The following is a 16659-nucleotide window of genomic DNA, read 5'->3' as shown; positions in this document are numbered from 1 at the left end:
CAAAAAATTTTTTGACTTTTTTTGCCCGAAAAAAACGCCATACTATACTATGACGTTTTTTATGACATTTTGAGGTCAAAAAATTTTTTGACTTTTTTTGCCCGAAAAAAACGCCATACTATACTATGACGTTTTTTATGACATTTTGAGGTCAAAATTTTTTCGACTTTTTTTGTCCGATTTTGACGCCTTACTATACTATGACGTTTTTTATGACATTTTGAGGTCAAAATTTTTTCGACTTTTTTTGTCCGATTTTGACGCCTTACTATACTATGACGTTTTTTATGACATTTTGAGGTCAAAAAATTTTTTGACTTTTTTTGCCCGAAAAAAACGCCTTACTATACTATGACATTTTTTATGACATTTTGAGGTCAAAATTTTTTTTGACTTTTTTTGTCCGATTTTGACGCCTTACTATACTATGACGTTTTTTATGACATTTTGAGGTCAAAAATTTTTTCGACTTTTTTTGTCCGATTTTGACGCCTTACTATACTATGACGTTTTTTATGACATTTTGAGGTCAAAAATTTTTTTGACTTTTTCTGCCCGAAAAAAACGCCATACTATACTATGACGTTTTTTATGACATTTTGAGGTCAAAAAATTTTTTGACTTTTTGTGCCCGAAAAAAACGCCATACTATACTATGACGTTTTTTATGACATTTTGAGGTCAACATTTTTTTTACTTTTTTTGCCCGAAAAAAACGCCTTACTATACTATGACGTTTTTTTATGACATTTTGAGGTCGAAAAAAATTTTGACTTTTTTTGTCCGATTTTGACGCCTTACTATACTATGACGTTTTTTATGACATTTTGAGGTTAAAAAATTTTTTGACTTTTTTTGTCCGATTTTGACGCCTCACTATACTATGACGTTTTTTATGACATTTTGAGGTCAAAAATTTTTTTGACTTTTTTTGTCCGATTTTGACGCCTTACTATACTATGACGTTTTTTATGACATTTTGAGGTTAAAAAATTTTTTGACTTTTTTTGTCCGATTTTGACGCCTTACTATACTATGACGTTTTTTATGACATTTTGAGGTCAAAACATTTTTTGACTTTTTTTGCCCGAAAAAAACGCCATACTATACTACGACGTTTTTTATGACATTTTGAGGTCAAAAATTTTTCGACTTTTTTTGTCCGATTTTGACGCCTCACTATACTATGACGTTTTTTATGACATTTTGAGGTCAAAAATTTTTTTGACTTTTTTTGTCCGATTTTGACGCCTTACTATACTATGACGTTTTTTATGACATTTTGAGGTTAAAAAATGTTTTGACTTTTTTTGTCCGATTTTGACGCCTTACTATACTATGACGTTTTTTATGACATTTTGAGGTCAAAACATTTTTTGACTTTTTTTGCCCGAAAAAAACGCCATACTATACTACGACGTTTTTTATGACATTTTGAGGTCAAAAATTTTTTGACTTTTTTTGCCCGAAAAAAACGCCTTACTATACTATGACGTTTTTTATGACATTTTGAGGTCAAAAATTTTTCGACTTTTTTTGTCCGATTTTGACGCCTTACTATACTATGACGTTTTTTATGACATTTTGAGGTTAAAAAATGTTTTGACTTTTTTTGTCCGATTTTGACGCCTTACTATACTATGACGTTTTTTATGACATTTTGAGGTCAAAACATTTTTTGACTTTTTTTGCCCGAAAAAAACGCCATACTATACTACGACGTTTTTTATGACATTTTGAGGTCAAAAATTTTTTGACTTTTTTTGCCCGAAAAAAACGCCATACTATACTATGACGTTTTTTATGACATTTTGAGGTCAAAAAAAATTTTGACTTTTTTTGCCCGAAAAAAATGCCATACTATACTATGACGTTTTTTATGACATTTTGAGGTCGAAAAAAATTTTGACTTTTTTTGTCCGAAAATAACGGCATACTATACTATGACGTTTTTTTGTGAAATTTTGAGGTCGAAAAAAATTTTGACTTTTTTTGCCCGAAAAAAACGCTATACTATACTATGACGTTTTTTATGACATTTTGAGGTCAAAAATTTTTTGGCTTTTTTTGCCCGAAAAAAACGCCTTACTATACTATGACGTTTTTTATGACATTTTGAGGTCAAAACATTTTTTGACTTTTTTTGCCCGAAAAAAACGCCATACTATACTACGACGTTTTTTATGACATTTTGAGGTCAAAAATTTTTCGACTTTTTTTGTCCGATTTTGACGCCTCACTATACTATGACGTTTTTTATGACATTTTGAGGTCAAAAAATTTTTTGACTTTTTTTGCCCGAAAAAAAAAACGCCATACTATACTATGACGTTTTTTATGACGTTTTGAGGTCAAAATTTTTTCGACTTTTTTTGTCCGATTTAGACGCCTTACTATACTATGACGTTTTTTATGACATTTTGAGGTTAAAAAATTTTTTGACTTTTTTTGCCCGAAAAAAACGCCATACTATACTATGACGTTTTTTATGACATTTTGAGGTCAAAAAATTTTTTGACTTTTTTTGCCCGAAAAAAACGCCTTACTATACTATGACGTTTTTTATGACATTTTGAGGTTAAAAATTTTTTTTACTTTTTTTGCCCGAAAAAAACGCCATACTATACTATGACATTTTTTATGACATTTTGAGGTCGAAAAAAATTTTGACTTTTTTTGTCCGATTTTGACGCCTTACGGCCGTATGACTTTTTTTTGCCATATTTTGATGCCTTACGGCCCTATGACATTTTTCATGACATTTTGAGGTCTTACTAAAATATGACCTTTTTTTGCCATATTTTGATGCCTTACGGCCGTATCATATATTTTATGACATTTTGAGGTCTTACTAAAATATGACTTTTTTGCCATATTTTATATATATAATAAGATTGTTATATTTTATTGAGAAATGAGAGTTATGGATGAAAACTTAAAGCCACAATACCTGAATATGAAATATGGCTTTATGTTATATTCATTTGTGCCCTGCTCTGATAGTGGATAAAAAAAGTCTGTCCAGTAATTGCCTACCACAAATGCTGTCTGCATGCCTTATGCTTTGGCACTCCTAATTCTAATCCCTTTTTCTGCTTGCACTCATTCCTGTCTTAGTTTTCATTTATAGAGTTATGCAATGCGTAAAATAGCCCACAGACGGAGCCAGAGACAAGCTTTCCCTGGTGGGGTTGGTGGATCACTCACTTGCTTTGGAGCAGCATGTTGGACTGTCTAAGCAGGGAGACCTCTGGTCTCAGGCTCCTCTCGCTGTTGGTCAAGTTGCAGACGTGACTTCGCAGCTCCTGCTCACTCTGCCTGCTTGCCTGCATCTCAGCCTTCAGCCTCCTCAGCTCCTGTTCCAGCCTGAAATACAGCAAAAGAGGAGATATTTTTTTCTTAGCACTGATTTCACCACTGCGTGACTAATTTCAAACTCAGCTGAACTGACTTATTTGTGACTTACTTGCTGATCTGTTCAGCGTGGTGATTCTGAGCTGCTGTGCTACTCTTGTCTGTCACATCCCGGTTGGGGCTGACTGTCTTTGAGCTGGATCTCTGTTTTTTCTCAGTCCTCGCTGCAGGGGGTGAAGGAGTGTTTGTACTGCCTCTACGAGCTTTTGGAGAGGAGCTCTTAGCTGCCCGAGTGGTTTTGCTTCCCTGCTCCTCTTGAGGTAGATTATCTGGGGTTGCAGAGGATTCTGGTGCCCCTGTCCAACTGTGGAGCAGCTCTCTGGACTCACTGACACTGTGTTTGGATGATGATGGACGCCGGTTTGATTCAGTTGACTTCACCTCCTGCGTTCCCTTTTCTGTTGCTTTCTCCTCGCTCCGGATCTGGAGGCAATCCACAGTGTGTACCTCGTCATGGGCCACTACAGCTCCATTCTGACACTGATATTGACTCGATTCGGGCTTAATCTTCCATTTTGAGTCTGCAAAAACAGACAGATGCCAAAAGAAAAGGTTAATGCCATCACTATATTGGACGTGTAGTACCAGCCTTCTTTTCTTTAGTGGTCTTATTGTGTTTTCATTGTGTTTTTGTTTGATGTTTTTATGCAGCCTTGCTGCAAAAATAATCTTCTCTTATGCAACAGTAAACATCAGAACTAAATCTAAACTGAATTCTGCACTTGGGATATGAAAATGCAACAGATTATGATGCAAGAACATTTACAGTCTGCTGTCTCAAACAACGGTTTAGAAAGTTTAGTTTGATGCATTTGGGTGTTATAGAGATTTTGCTGCAGGCAAAAGGATTCTCTACCTTGTAACTTTAGCTAAGTAGGATGGTCTCATCTTGGCTTCTTCCTCTAATATTAACTTTTCTATCAATGTATTTACAATTTTTTAAATGATTATTTTTCTTCCCACTCTTTGTTTGGAATAAACAGTACAAAATTGAGCGGTTTCTTTGAGTGTTCTGACAAATGATCTCAGGGAGGTGCTTAACCGAAGCAAGAATAACTGTGTGGCACCAAAGTTGGAGACAAGCAAAATAAATGAGAAATTGCCTGTGGTAGTTGAAGTGTAAATGAATGGATGGTGCAGATGCACAGACTTACTGCTGCTGCCATCTGTGCCAGTCTTGGGGAAAACCTGCAGGCCTGGAGGGAGCGAGTGCTGCAGCAGGTGCATGTGGAAGTCATTCTCACTCTGCACAGCTTTCTGTATGCGCAGCTTAAAGATGTTGGTGAAGTAGCAGGTGGCATCAAACCCCAAATATACAACAGGATATCCAATACTGAATGTGAATACAGAAGGAAAGAGAGACAGAATATGTGTCCCACATTATAAAGATATAAACATCTTGGCTGACAGATTTTTTATTATTAATGGTTACTCTGTTCATAAATGTATGATTATTTTACATCTTTAAAATCACACTTGACTGGTCTTTAGCTGGTAACATAAAAGTGAATTTACTCCTTTAATCTATGGTGCACAAACATCTACACTGATTCATGATGTCACACACAAGATTCATAAAACTTTAATACCAATGCCTTTTATGACAGCTCAATTAATTTGCCAAAGAATTATTAATTTAGTGAATTAATTTTACTTCTGCTGAAGGCATTAATGGGTGATTTTTATCAAATGAACATACCAGTGCGCAGCAAAAAGATGAGACAGGTTGGCGTGAGAGGTTTTAAGGTCTTTCAGTCGGAGTGAAGCCTCTGTGTACACAAGCAGAATCCACAGGGACACCGTCGATATACAGATGCCCTTCTCTGAAAAGGAATATTCAATAGATGAGGAAAAAGAGTCCCCTGTAATATTTATTCAAATAAAATCTCTGCTGATTCGATTACATTTTGAGTAGCTCACTAAAAAGAAGCATTTCCATTACAAACAAAACTTAAGTTTTGAGTTTGGCATATTCTGTTATAACAACACAAAAGAAACAAACAATCCACATACTCACCTGTGTGCCATATGTAATTGAATAATACATAGGTGCTTGCCACAAAGAATAGCCAGTGCAAAGGAACAAAAATCAAACAAAAGATGTCAAGAGTGAAGGCAGCACAAACAAAAACAACACAAATAACCTGCAAACAGAGAAAACATGAATTTAAGTGCACTGAATTTATTCTGTGGAATTCTGATCATCTGGAGCACAGCACACCACATGAAATCCCACAGCAGGGGGGTTCTCACCAATCCGTGGCAGTGGAAAGTGGTGTATACACTGCCAAAGAAGAGCCAGCATGGCCATAGGTACTCCAGTCTGAATTCAAGGATGAAATCTGCCAGCAGCACCAGTGTCCACATCATCATAAACTTCAGAAAGGTGTATGCACTGGAAAAAACACACACACATTACATAAAATCCATTAATATGGCTTTTAAATGTCTTTTAAATGTCAAATATCAATATCAGTTTGGACAAATGTGAAACAAATTTGTATTCAGGCCTCTGATTCTTGTAAATACAGACATTTCAGTTGCACTAAAGGCAAGGCATTAAACACACACATAAGCTAATAAAACACTTCAGATCGGATACAAAGTGCTAACCCTATAATCGAGCAGCTGCATCTTAAAAATGGAGTCTATCCTTTTAAGTAGAGGCACTAAAGAACAATGACTGTTCCCTCATTCATTTTATTAGGCAACCACGCTCCAAACAGGAGCTGTGGTTTCCTCCTTTGTTCTGCTCATCCATAGGCTGCTAACACATCACCCCTTCTTTGTTTGGTAACCATGGCAATATTTCATCTGGAGGAGAGAGGGAGAACCACAGCATCCTATTACACATTAAAAACCCAAATCTGCCTTTTAATAACACTAACTGATGGGTTTTTATTGTTTAATTTTCGCACAGGTATTATTTATTGTAGCTGAAAAATATGCAAGTTATTTCACAATTATTTTTTATAAATCATTTAATCTTGAAGCATGAAGTGGGACAGAGAGGAACAATCAAAGCATCTTAAATTCCTGCTACAAGTTCAAATTAGCTTTGTATTGTCACTGAAAGGGTGTATTTTAATTTATCTGATTGGTATTTTAAACACAACTGCCAAATATACAAATTATTCCACAACAACAACAAAAAGCAATTTTTCATATTTAAGAGAAAAAGATGAGAAAACATCTTAAATTCCTATCACAAGCTAAAATGTGCCTTATACTGCCACTGATAATGTATTTAATCAGAAAGGCATTTTTATGGCTTCCAACAACATGCAAGTTAATTCTCAACAAAAGGTGAACTATATCTCATTTAACTTCTTGCAAATCCAAGTAAAATACCTTAAAATAAGACAGTTTAAATTTTCCACATTGCTTTTGGAAAGTGTTATTTTCCACATTGTTATTGTCTCCCTCGTGTGAAACAATGCACAATAAAACAAGTGGTTTCTTTCTCCTGTGACGGTCTTTTCTTGTCTGGACTCCGTCTAGACGCCTTCAAATGACGCCTCTTATGTGCATGATGAGCAGCTTTGCTTCAGCCTGGCAGGAAAATACAGTTATTAATATTTTTTTCGAGACCCTCATATTGTGCAAAGTGTGGTATAATTTGGCCGTAGGACAGAGGAGACAGTGTGAAAGCAGGCCGACGTTAACTTGCACAGCTGCTGATTTCTGTCTTCCTGTAAACAATGCAGGCTGAAGTAACTCGGCAACATTTCTGCTCCTCTACCGGCCTCTTTAATTCAGCCGCATTGACGCCTTTGTTTAAACACTGGCCGATAAATAAAACCCCAGACGCGGATGAGGCGACGGGGATGTGAGAGGCAGACAGGTGAGCGGAATGAAATTTCACACAAAGACCACAACACACACAGACACGGAAAAAAAAAAACACCCAGCCTCCGCGAGGCGACGCTTAGCTACCTCTCAGACAGCTTCTCCGTTATTTTCAGTTTTTTCATTTTCCGTAGCCTGTTCGCGTCCACATAGCGTTTCTTCATCTTATGGCTTCTGCTCCCTCCGTGATGTTGTGTTTGACACCGCAGCTGCGGCAGCGAAGGACAAAACAAAAACACACAGAGAGAGAGAGAGAGAGAGAGGGAGCGCAAATAAATAAATAAATAAAAGACTGAAAGAGAGAGCGAACTGCCTCTTTGTGGGAGAAGATGCTCAGTTCAACCTGTGATGATGTCTGCGAACAAATATAGGCGACCAGCGGCTGTGCGCATGCTCAGTGGAGGTTGTACCTACAAGTGTTCATCGCAGGAGGGGAGCAGATGAACACACTGCACTAAATCTGTGCTGTATTAATTAATTAATAACAGAACCAACAGCGCCACAGACACAGTATGAAAAAAAAATAATACATGGTGGACATATAACGAATGCAACAATAAAAGCTATGAACATTTATGACCGAGGTGCAGTTTGTGATCAGTGGTGGCAAAAGCTGATCATACCCAGATGTCAAAGTGTGGCTGAATCGCACACCTGCACAACGCACCTCTGTGAGCCGCCCCTTCTCCGAGCATGCACCTTCGTTTCGATTTCATTTGCGCCAGTTTGTGGTTATTGTGCGTGTCACTACATTTATTTTTGGTCGTTTTGTGTCTCTTTATGGTCATTTCCTGTCTCTTTTACAAGTTTCACAGTACAGTACATCACCTGATGTATACTGTGATACCGTGGTATATGTGCTCTGTGGTTGCGTGGGGTTATTAGCATATGTTTACATATTTTTTATTGCATGTTTAATGGATGTTTTATGTTAAACTCTGTGCACGCTCTGTGTTTCAACTGTCTACTAAACAAATTCCCCTTTGAGGACAATCGCTATTTTACTTTATTTCATCAGAATAATCCACTCCTGGTAATTTGTTTTTGTTTTAATTATACACTTAAACAAATAATAAAAATTGCCACACTGCTGAAGCTGAAATTTAAAGTTGAATGGGCTGAACATTAAGATGATAACACTTATCATCATCAGCTTTATGTTGGTGGAACATCGCTCATGATATGGTTTGCTTATGTCTTGGAGTTTTTTTGGGGGGGGGGTTTCAGAATAAATTGTCGACGTAATTATAATTTCACATATTATCTTTGCCTCATTTTGAGATTTCCAACCACAAAATGATCCTGCACCTCAGGTTGTCACCTCTGTAGAGAAAAAAAAATCTCAAACAGCTGTCAAGGACACTGAATGTTCTGAATATTAGTTTAACTTTTTAATCTTATTTCTGTGTTATCAATGTTTAACTTAGATACCATGTTCTTTTTGATATTACCCACCTTCTCTTCGTAACCTTGCCAGGAGGAGAATATATAGGACATACCTGATGCACCTTTATCACACATGTATAATGTACACACAGCCCTGCAGCTTTCAAGGATTTCACACAGCTGCCATTCTAACTAAGTGCTATCTTCAGTTTGATGACTATCTGGTAAACTGGTATGCCCTTGAGATTGTGTGTTCAATTCTCACACTTAAGAGTGGTCTTGAGTATATAAAGCACTCCCGTGGCTCTCAGGTTGACAGTCCTAGACTGACAGCATGTATACGTTCACCTTCCTGTGTGCCTTTGGCCTCTGTGCAGCTCTTCAGGTGCCTGGCACCTTGGCAGAGGATGTGGAGACCTTGGCAGTAAGTAAAGAGAAATGTCATCTCTAATGGGCAGTTTAATTGTGGAGCAAATAATGAGGTATATTCTTGTTTTGTAATTTTAGAAATCTGGCTTTTTCTCAACAGATATTTGTGCATTTTTAGTTTGAATGTGCAATAAATTAACCTCTATTTCCTCTCTAATTTCTGAAAATCATAACCTGAAGGAGGGTGAGTGAGTTTGTATTGTTATTCATACATAAATCTTCACTGAGATTCAGTAGCAGCTTTTATTCTTTCAATATTTCCAAAAAATGTTCTCAATCTCTTTTTTCTTTCTTTCTCACTTTTTAGGCATTGCTCTGACCTCCTCCTCAGACCCAAGTGAGATTGTAGACAAGCACAATGCCCTGAGGAGAGGTGTTCTGCCCACTGCTAGCAACATGTTGAAAATGGTAAAAAAAAAATAAAAAAATTAAAAATTAAAAAATTAAATGCTATGTGTATTAATATGAAATAATAATTTCATGCAAGCATGGTGTCCTTCACTGGACGTAGGTGACAAACATTTAACTCTGATCATGCATGGTATGTTCACTGATCCATCTTAAAAGTGCTTGATTTGATATTTCACATGCTGGCTCATGCAGCATATCAGTGGAGAATAAACTGATTTTACAGACAAGCACACACCACTACACTTTGAGATTATATTGTGCACATACTGTGGTGGTCTACATGTGCTGGTTTAAAGGCAGCTCTCTCCTCTGCTCCCCCACAGAGCTGGAACAGGGAGGCAGAAGCCAATGCTCAGAGATGGGCCAACACCTGCTCCATGAGGCACAGCCCTGCCAACTACAGAGAGATCAGCAGTAAGTTCATTATAACACCTCTCTTCGTTTTTTTTTTTTCAACTATATACCACATATACCACCACTACAAAAGGCAGCCACACTGTCACTTCATATGTACATAGGGTTAGCAAGAAACAGTGTGTTATTTAAAACCTTTTACTGATACAGAATTTATTCACAATGTTACGATAGAAATTGCAAATAATCTATTTTTTTAGTTGTTTAGTCTTGTTAGTGTAGTAACAAGCATAAAATCATCTGAAACAGCATCGTGTGACATTAAAACTCTGAAGTCCAGGCTAATGAAATTAGATGTATTGTATTGGATTACATGAGATTTTACAGGTATACCTCATAAAGTGGCCGTTTAGTGTGTCATGGGTCTTGTGTCTTGTATCTGGGTCCAGAAAACTAAAAAAGTACAACTGGAAAGTCATATGACATAAAATGGAAATAGTTAATACACAACTGAGTTAACTCAATTGTGTTTGTATTTATCTTTTGACTGACAGATGTGGACTAATTATCTGTGCTGTGGGTTAAAGGACTGTAGGGTTTATTTTTTTTGTGGGAGAACAAAAAGAAATGTTATTTCTTAATTCAGCATTAGCGCGTGCTTGTCATTTGTTTTTGTACTACTGGTTTCTTTGTCTTACTTAAGTAGATGTAATTTTATTTCATTGTGATTTATGATTTTGGATTTGTTCTGTATTTTACAAAATATCAGACTAAAAAAATCAAACTATCAGTGATCTAGAAGGAGTGATTAAGTTTGCAGCATGCAGCTGATTAATTTCCTTTGATGTGTGATGGTGAATTGAGCACTGTGGTTTTTTGATTTCAGGAACACTGAAGTTTCTCTATTACTCCTTTTTTTTTTTTTTTTTGACTGCAGCTAGCGGTTGTGGAGAGAACCTGTACATGTCCAGCTACAGGGACACATGGAGCAGTGCTATCCAGGCCTGGTACGACGAGGTGAAGGACTGGCGCTACGGAGTGGGATCTATCAACGGAGGAGTGGTCGGACATTTCACACAGGTGCAGTTAGTTTCACTTTACACAGTCTAATTCACCTATGCATATAAACATTTACCATCTGATTGTGGATTTATGCACTGAGCTCCTTGTGTTTTTATATTTTGTCTCCCTGATCAGGTTGTTTGGTACAGGTCCAACCAGATTGGCTGTGCCATGGCCTACTGTCCCAACTCTGCATACAAGTACTTCTACGTCTGCCACTACTGTCCACCGTATGAAAAAAATATTTCTCACACACACACACACACACACATTTATGTGTTTATACTGTATATATGTGTCTTTTCTTGATAAAAAAAATTTATTATAGACTGCTTTAAATGTACATTGAGATAAAGGAATCCAGGGCATTTGATAGATTTAGTCCTGTTACGCAATACTAAATTTAAAAATGTAAACAGAGAAAAAGGAGTGAAAGTATCTATTTTTCTTTTTGTAATTAAAGTGTCATAGTTTTTGTACATTTCAGACCGTGATTGTCTATTCAAGGTTCTATTCCTATACAAGTAATGTCAAAAACATCATTAGAAGCACTTTGCAGTTTAGCTATAATTCCTAAAAGATGAAAAATAAAGTGCATGCAACAACAGAGCTGTAATACATGTAGTAATGAGGAGAAAACATGTTGCATCTAATTTCATTCTGTGCCCTGCTGAGTGGTTATTAAATAGCAATTCAGAAGTGCTTTGCCTTCTCAGAGCATATCCGTGACATGTTTGGGATGATGTTCAGAGTCAGTCTTTATGCTGTTGTGTTTAATATTTGATGATCTGGCCTAAATTACAGTGGAAACTACCAATACGCTCGCCCCTACAAGTCAGGACCCGCCTGTGCTGACTGCCCCAACGACTGTGACAACAAACTGTGCAGTAAGTGACAAATACAGAGCTGGAAGATATAATTTCCTCATCTACTGTTGTGAATGAGCGTGGCACATTGGAGTTTAAGTCGGCCTGTACAGAATATGCATGAATTATTTTATCACAGGCCGGGCTGCAGTGAAATGTGCTCATCAGAGTTTTCGTTTTAGTGTAGCTGACACTATGAGTTAAATCAGACTAGTATAAATGAAGTAAACAAAGTTAAAACATGTTTGCGCTGTAGTTTTTGATAAAGAGCATCATTACATCCACAATAATGCATCATTTTACCACCAAACGAATTCATTGCTGTCGATAAAATGACACCAAATCAAGTCAAAAGGCAAAGAATAATACACTGAAAATACATACAAGCTATAAGTTGATGAGTTATGCATCCATTAATTTTCTATTTCTCTCCCAGCCAACCCCTGTCCCTACGCTGACCAGTACAGTAACTGTCCTGAACTGAAGCAGCAGTGGGGCTGCAGCAACAAGGACGTGGCCTCATGGTGTCCTGCCTCCTGCAAGTGCACCAATCAGATTGTTTAAATGCCACATGTCCCCATGGGCTCTGACTCATCAGTCGGCTTCAATAAAGAGACTCATCTTGAAAGCTTGTTGTGTATCCTCAACTTACTCACCTAAAACCAAAAATGTCACATTTTTGTGCAGTTAGGAAACAAATAAGTGTGCCCCGCTGATACTTGAAGCACTTTGACCTGCTCAGTAAACAGCAGACATTAAGGAGGAAATTTACTTTGGCACACTACCCCTCTCTGGGCAAACACAGAAGGCAACTAGGCAGGAGCCCTTTCACTGTATGAGAGGTGTAAACTCACTAAAGAGGAAGGAGAACACACTTGACAGGGTGGATTTGGCAGAAGAGGAGAGGAAAAGTTAATTCCACAAAGAGTTCCCAAAGCTGAGCCAAGAAACAGACACAGTTTGAGACCACACCTGTTGACCGCGGCTCACAATACAGACTACTGATAATAATGTCAACTCCATGTGTCTTTATGGATTATATCCCGTATCTCCCGATACTGAATCCTAACTCCCTGTGGTATTTTGCATTGTGCAGCAATTTGAGTGTCAACTGAGAAATGTTTTTAATCCACAATACACTAATTATACCAGGTTAATTTTTGGAGCAGTGGAGGATGTTGGTTGCACTAATCTGAGCTGCCAGACTTCCACTGGAAGCTGGAAAAGGTAACTTCCTGTTACATAAGATTTTCGAAGACACTGATTGCCTCAAAGTTGACCAAATGTCTAAAATCAACTTCTTCTTTTTGTAATTCTAATACAGCAACAGTGCCTTATTTTACAGTGTTACACTGCTGATATTACAATAAAATTAGGTGCAACATGACGGTATCTAAAAATTACGACATATTTACCCCAAAAAAATAGGAAATTACAATGTAAAAAGTCTTTAAATATGGAGCACTTATTAAAAACAATGCATATTGTTATTGTTGCTTGGAAACAAAACACAAGGCTTTGGATGTTTGAAGTTGTTGTTCTCTCTAACAGAATCTTCCCTCCACGACTAGCAGGACGCCCTTCATCAAGGCAGACTTTACTTTCAGACTGCATGCTTTCACTTTATCTGCTCAGAGAAGAGTAGGAAAGATGCTCCCACATACCCACATCTGAGGCTGAGCGAGTGTGCCTCTCTACAGGGGTCAACCACACATGTTCTGGCTGCACAGCAGGCTCCTGGTTCAAATGAGGCTGTGTTTGTGTGAGTTAGACTCACACAGTCTAGTCTACATTTGAGAAGCACAGATGAATCTACAGGCTCGGCTGGTTGGAATTCATCCAGACTGGATTTTATTCTTGTTGGGGTTTTGTTTCTGCTACACGCCTGTCTGTCTCTGGTTTCCACTCTGCACTGAAAAGAGGTTGTTTTCATTCTGGCTCATTAAATAATCCACTCTAACTTCAACATAAGACGGCAATAGTTAACCTATTGCCACAAGCACTGCTATTGTGTTGGAATTAGCTCCCTTTCCATGTGATAACAAACTTCTTTCAATAAAAATAAACACTTGGGCTGAATTTCTGTAATCTTGTCTGCCTGCCAAAAGAGCCTCTCCACAGCACACAAACTTAAAGGCCCCTTGTTTCAGCTCAGTCACTGCAATCCCCATGAGGTTAACTACGGAGACAGATGAGAGAACCACCTGAAGCGAGTGGACAGGGGAGATGGAAGGAGTGTTATTCCCCCAGCAGAGGGGAGATAAGGGGATGAGTTTTTCCTCTGCCAGTGGGTCCAGCGATAGCAGAGGTCCTCCAGCTTGGCCAAGTTCGATAAGCGCGGCCGTGCCATCCTGTGGGGCTTATCAACTCCAGCAGCGAGCCTCAACAGTTAGTCCCAGGGCCAAAAAATGTTTATGACTGTGGCGTCAGTTTGTCTTCCTCAACAGCAGATTGTGTAATATAGGAAAAATGATGACAACGGGCATGTTCTGCATTGTTCAAGCTGTTGTAGGTTTTATATTAATCAACGACATGACCCGGTGAATCCTGACTTTTCTGCAGCAAAAGACTGGCTCGTGCTGTGTAGTTACCTCATTAGAGGTAGAGTTAGAATTGTAGAAAATAATCAAGTGCAGAGGAGACAATTCCCTTGCTATTTCTTTTAATGAAACTGTGTTAGAGAAGAGGGAGACAAAAAGTGTGAAAAAAAGAAGATAAAGAGATAGATGAGGAGAGAAAGAGGGAGGGGACTAAGTTGGCAGACAGACAAGAAGACATTTTCATGGCAAGAAAAAAAGGCAGGAGGACACTTGGAGATCAGCTATATCAGTCTGTCCAGACTAGAGAGATTTCATTTAGTCTGAGCTGTTATCTCACCACATCGGGGTCCCTCTGGATTAGAAACAGGATGCTGAGGAAAAAAAAGGAGCTCACTCCATTTCAAACTGGCAGCAAACTGTACTCGACTTACTGTGTTCAACCGCCTTTAAAACCCAGATGAAATACTCCATAGGACCGAGTCAACAAGCCTTTGATAGTGATAGTTATGTTTGTGTCGAAACTGCATGGAAAACCAAATGGGAAGGTTTTACTGCACAAGGACAACTGGATTTCTATTCCTACTGAATATTGCATTTCTTCACCAACCACGGAGGAAATGTGGACAGATTTATCCAAACTCTGACAGAATATCAGCTCGGGCAAAATTTTACAAGCAATAAACTCCCTGATGAAGTTTTTCTTAACATCTACTACTCTGAGCCAATGGGAAGGAAGCACATTCCCCATACATGATATATGACCCTTTCTTTAGTTAGCAGATCAGGGCTGTAGGGCTCATACAGCCAGTCCACACTGTACTGAAGTGTCACCTGTGTGAAGTGAGCTCCTGTCCGGTGAGTGCCACAGAAACATTCAGAGAGGCCTCTAATGAAGGCAGAGCGATGTAGTTGAGCAGCTTCCTTCCTTTCATTGAGTGCTTGTAGATGCAGGACAACAAAACGCGCTAACAGGCACCTCAGCTCGCCTCTTAAGCTTTCATCACGCACAAGGGAACATCTGAACCAAAGCCCACTGAAAACAGATCTCCTTTTTACACATGCCAAAGCACTGACAGATCACTTTCATTGATAAAGGCCTGAAGGAAGGAGAACTGTAGCCATGGCAAACACTTTATTTCTAATCTGTGTGTTGTAGCTCGTTCTATAGTAGCCACATACTTCCCTTTATTGTCCTAAGAACCTCATAACCTATCGTATGGGTGCTCACTACGGGGTTTTTGTGCCGCCACTGCTTCCTAAGGTGCCTGTCAGTGTGACTGTGGTTGTAGTTTTATGAGTGAGCGTGATGGCTACGAGTTCAACCAGTGGCCAAAGACAGAGCTCTCCCAGCATACCCAGCTAAATAAAACAGGCCTGGTTCATGTCAGCCATTAGCAAACGGGTGTTGTTCTTTCTCCAAGCCGCTGCCTGTTTGATAGCTACTCTCACTCAATGCTCCTGCAGCAAATGTACATTAAACAAACATTTGGAGAGGGGTCCGAAGCCTGCAGCAGCGGAAATGGTTAATGTGGGTGTATCCTAAACACAATGTATAGCAAAACATTCATTCACACACAACCACAGCTGTAAAAAAAAAATGAAATCAAGAGCAAAAATGGATTCAAGAACCCGAGAAATAATTTACCATTTTTAAGCAGCCTCTAAAGTACCACTTTCTAATAAGGCATCAAGAGTTGTAACTAATGGTTTTATCTGCAGAACTAAAGTTATTTGCCATGTCTTAAAAAAAAACATTAAAAAGAACAAACTTTGGATGTAAGTCCGAAGAATGTGATTCCTGTTAATTAGCTACATGTTTCGTTTTAATCATTTATCATGTCTTATTTATTTCTTTGTTGAATTGGTTTTCACTTAATTTTATGTTTAATCTTTTTATCTCTCCACAGGTCTGTTTAACCAGTGTTTATTCTTTTTATTGGCTAATAATGTTGTTATAAATGATGGTACAGATGATGCCTCATTAGAAAGTGGTACTGAAAACTGTTCAGTTGCAAGCAATAAAAAAAAAAACACAAGCAGATCTGTGTCTAAACTGAGGATAAACATGTCCAAACAAGATGTTCTTCATAAAGATAAAGAGCAAATACCGAAGGTGTCTGGAAGTACAGTTTCCAAACACCTTCAAACCCTGAATCTTCTGAGACTTTGCAGTGTTTCCCTTCTCCAGGTGGTATTTAATAAATGCAAACAACACAAAACGGTTCCTTTGAGAATCAGAACTGATCAGGTCTAGTTCATGTTTCAGTCAGAATAAAATAAAACAAAAAGAATCAGTACACAATACTACATTATAACAGTACCTGCTTTAGTGCTAACAAGAGTACTAA

The 16659-nt window shown here is 38.1% G+C and overlaps 2 protein-coding genes across 2 annotated transcripts in view; one reads left to right on the top strand and one right to left on the bottom strand.

Moving 5' to 3' along the window:
• si:dkey-12h9.6 (macoilin) overlaps positions 1 to 7593 on the bottom strand; it is a 38777-nt gene extending 31184 nt beyond the window's left edge. The window contains exons 1-7 of the mRNA XM_041063972.1: positions 7351 to 7593; positions 5668 to 5809; positions 5432 to 5558; positions 5114 to 5237; positions 4569 to 4747; positions 3467 to 3935; positions 3208 to 3366 (exon numbers count right to left, since the gene is read on the bottom strand). Coding sequence (XP_040919906.1) covers positions 3208 to 3366; positions 3467 to 3935; positions 4569 to 4747; positions 5114 to 5237; positions 5432 to 5558; positions 5668 to 5809; positions 7351 to 7427 — 1277 coding nt within the window. The 5' untranslated portion in view covers positions 7428 to 7593. The remainder of the gene's footprint in view (positions 1 to 3207; positions 3367 to 3466; positions 3936 to 4568; positions 4748 to 5113; positions 5238 to 5431; positions 5559 to 5667; positions 5810 to 7350) is intronic.
• LOC121199365 (serotriflin-like) lies at positions 7121 to 12349 on the top strand. Its single transcript, XM_041063971.1, has 9 exons — positions 7121 to 7258; positions 9027 to 9073; positions 9259 to 9262; positions 9386 to 9486; positions 9813 to 9903; positions 10781 to 10923; positions 11041 to 11135; positions 11710 to 11792; positions 12208 to 12349. The coding sequence occupies exons 1-9, from the start codon at positions 7228 to 7230 to the stop codon at positions 12333 to 12335; spliced, it is 723 nt and encodes a 240-aa protein (XP_040919905.1). The 5' UTR covers positions 7121 to 7227; the 3' UTR covers positions 12336 to 12349.
• The last annotated feature ends 4310 nt before the right edge of the window (positions 12350 to 16659 follow it).

The sequence above is a fragment of the Toxotes jaculatrix genome, chromosome 19 (genome assembly GCF_017976425.1).
Source record: "Toxotes jaculatrix isolate fToxJac2 chromosome 19, fToxJac2.pri, whole genome shotgun sequence".
NCBI lineage: Eukaryota > Metazoa > Chordata > Actinopteri > Toxotidae > Toxotes > Toxotes jaculatrix.
This window is presented reverse-complemented; position numbering and strand designations above follow the sequence as displayed.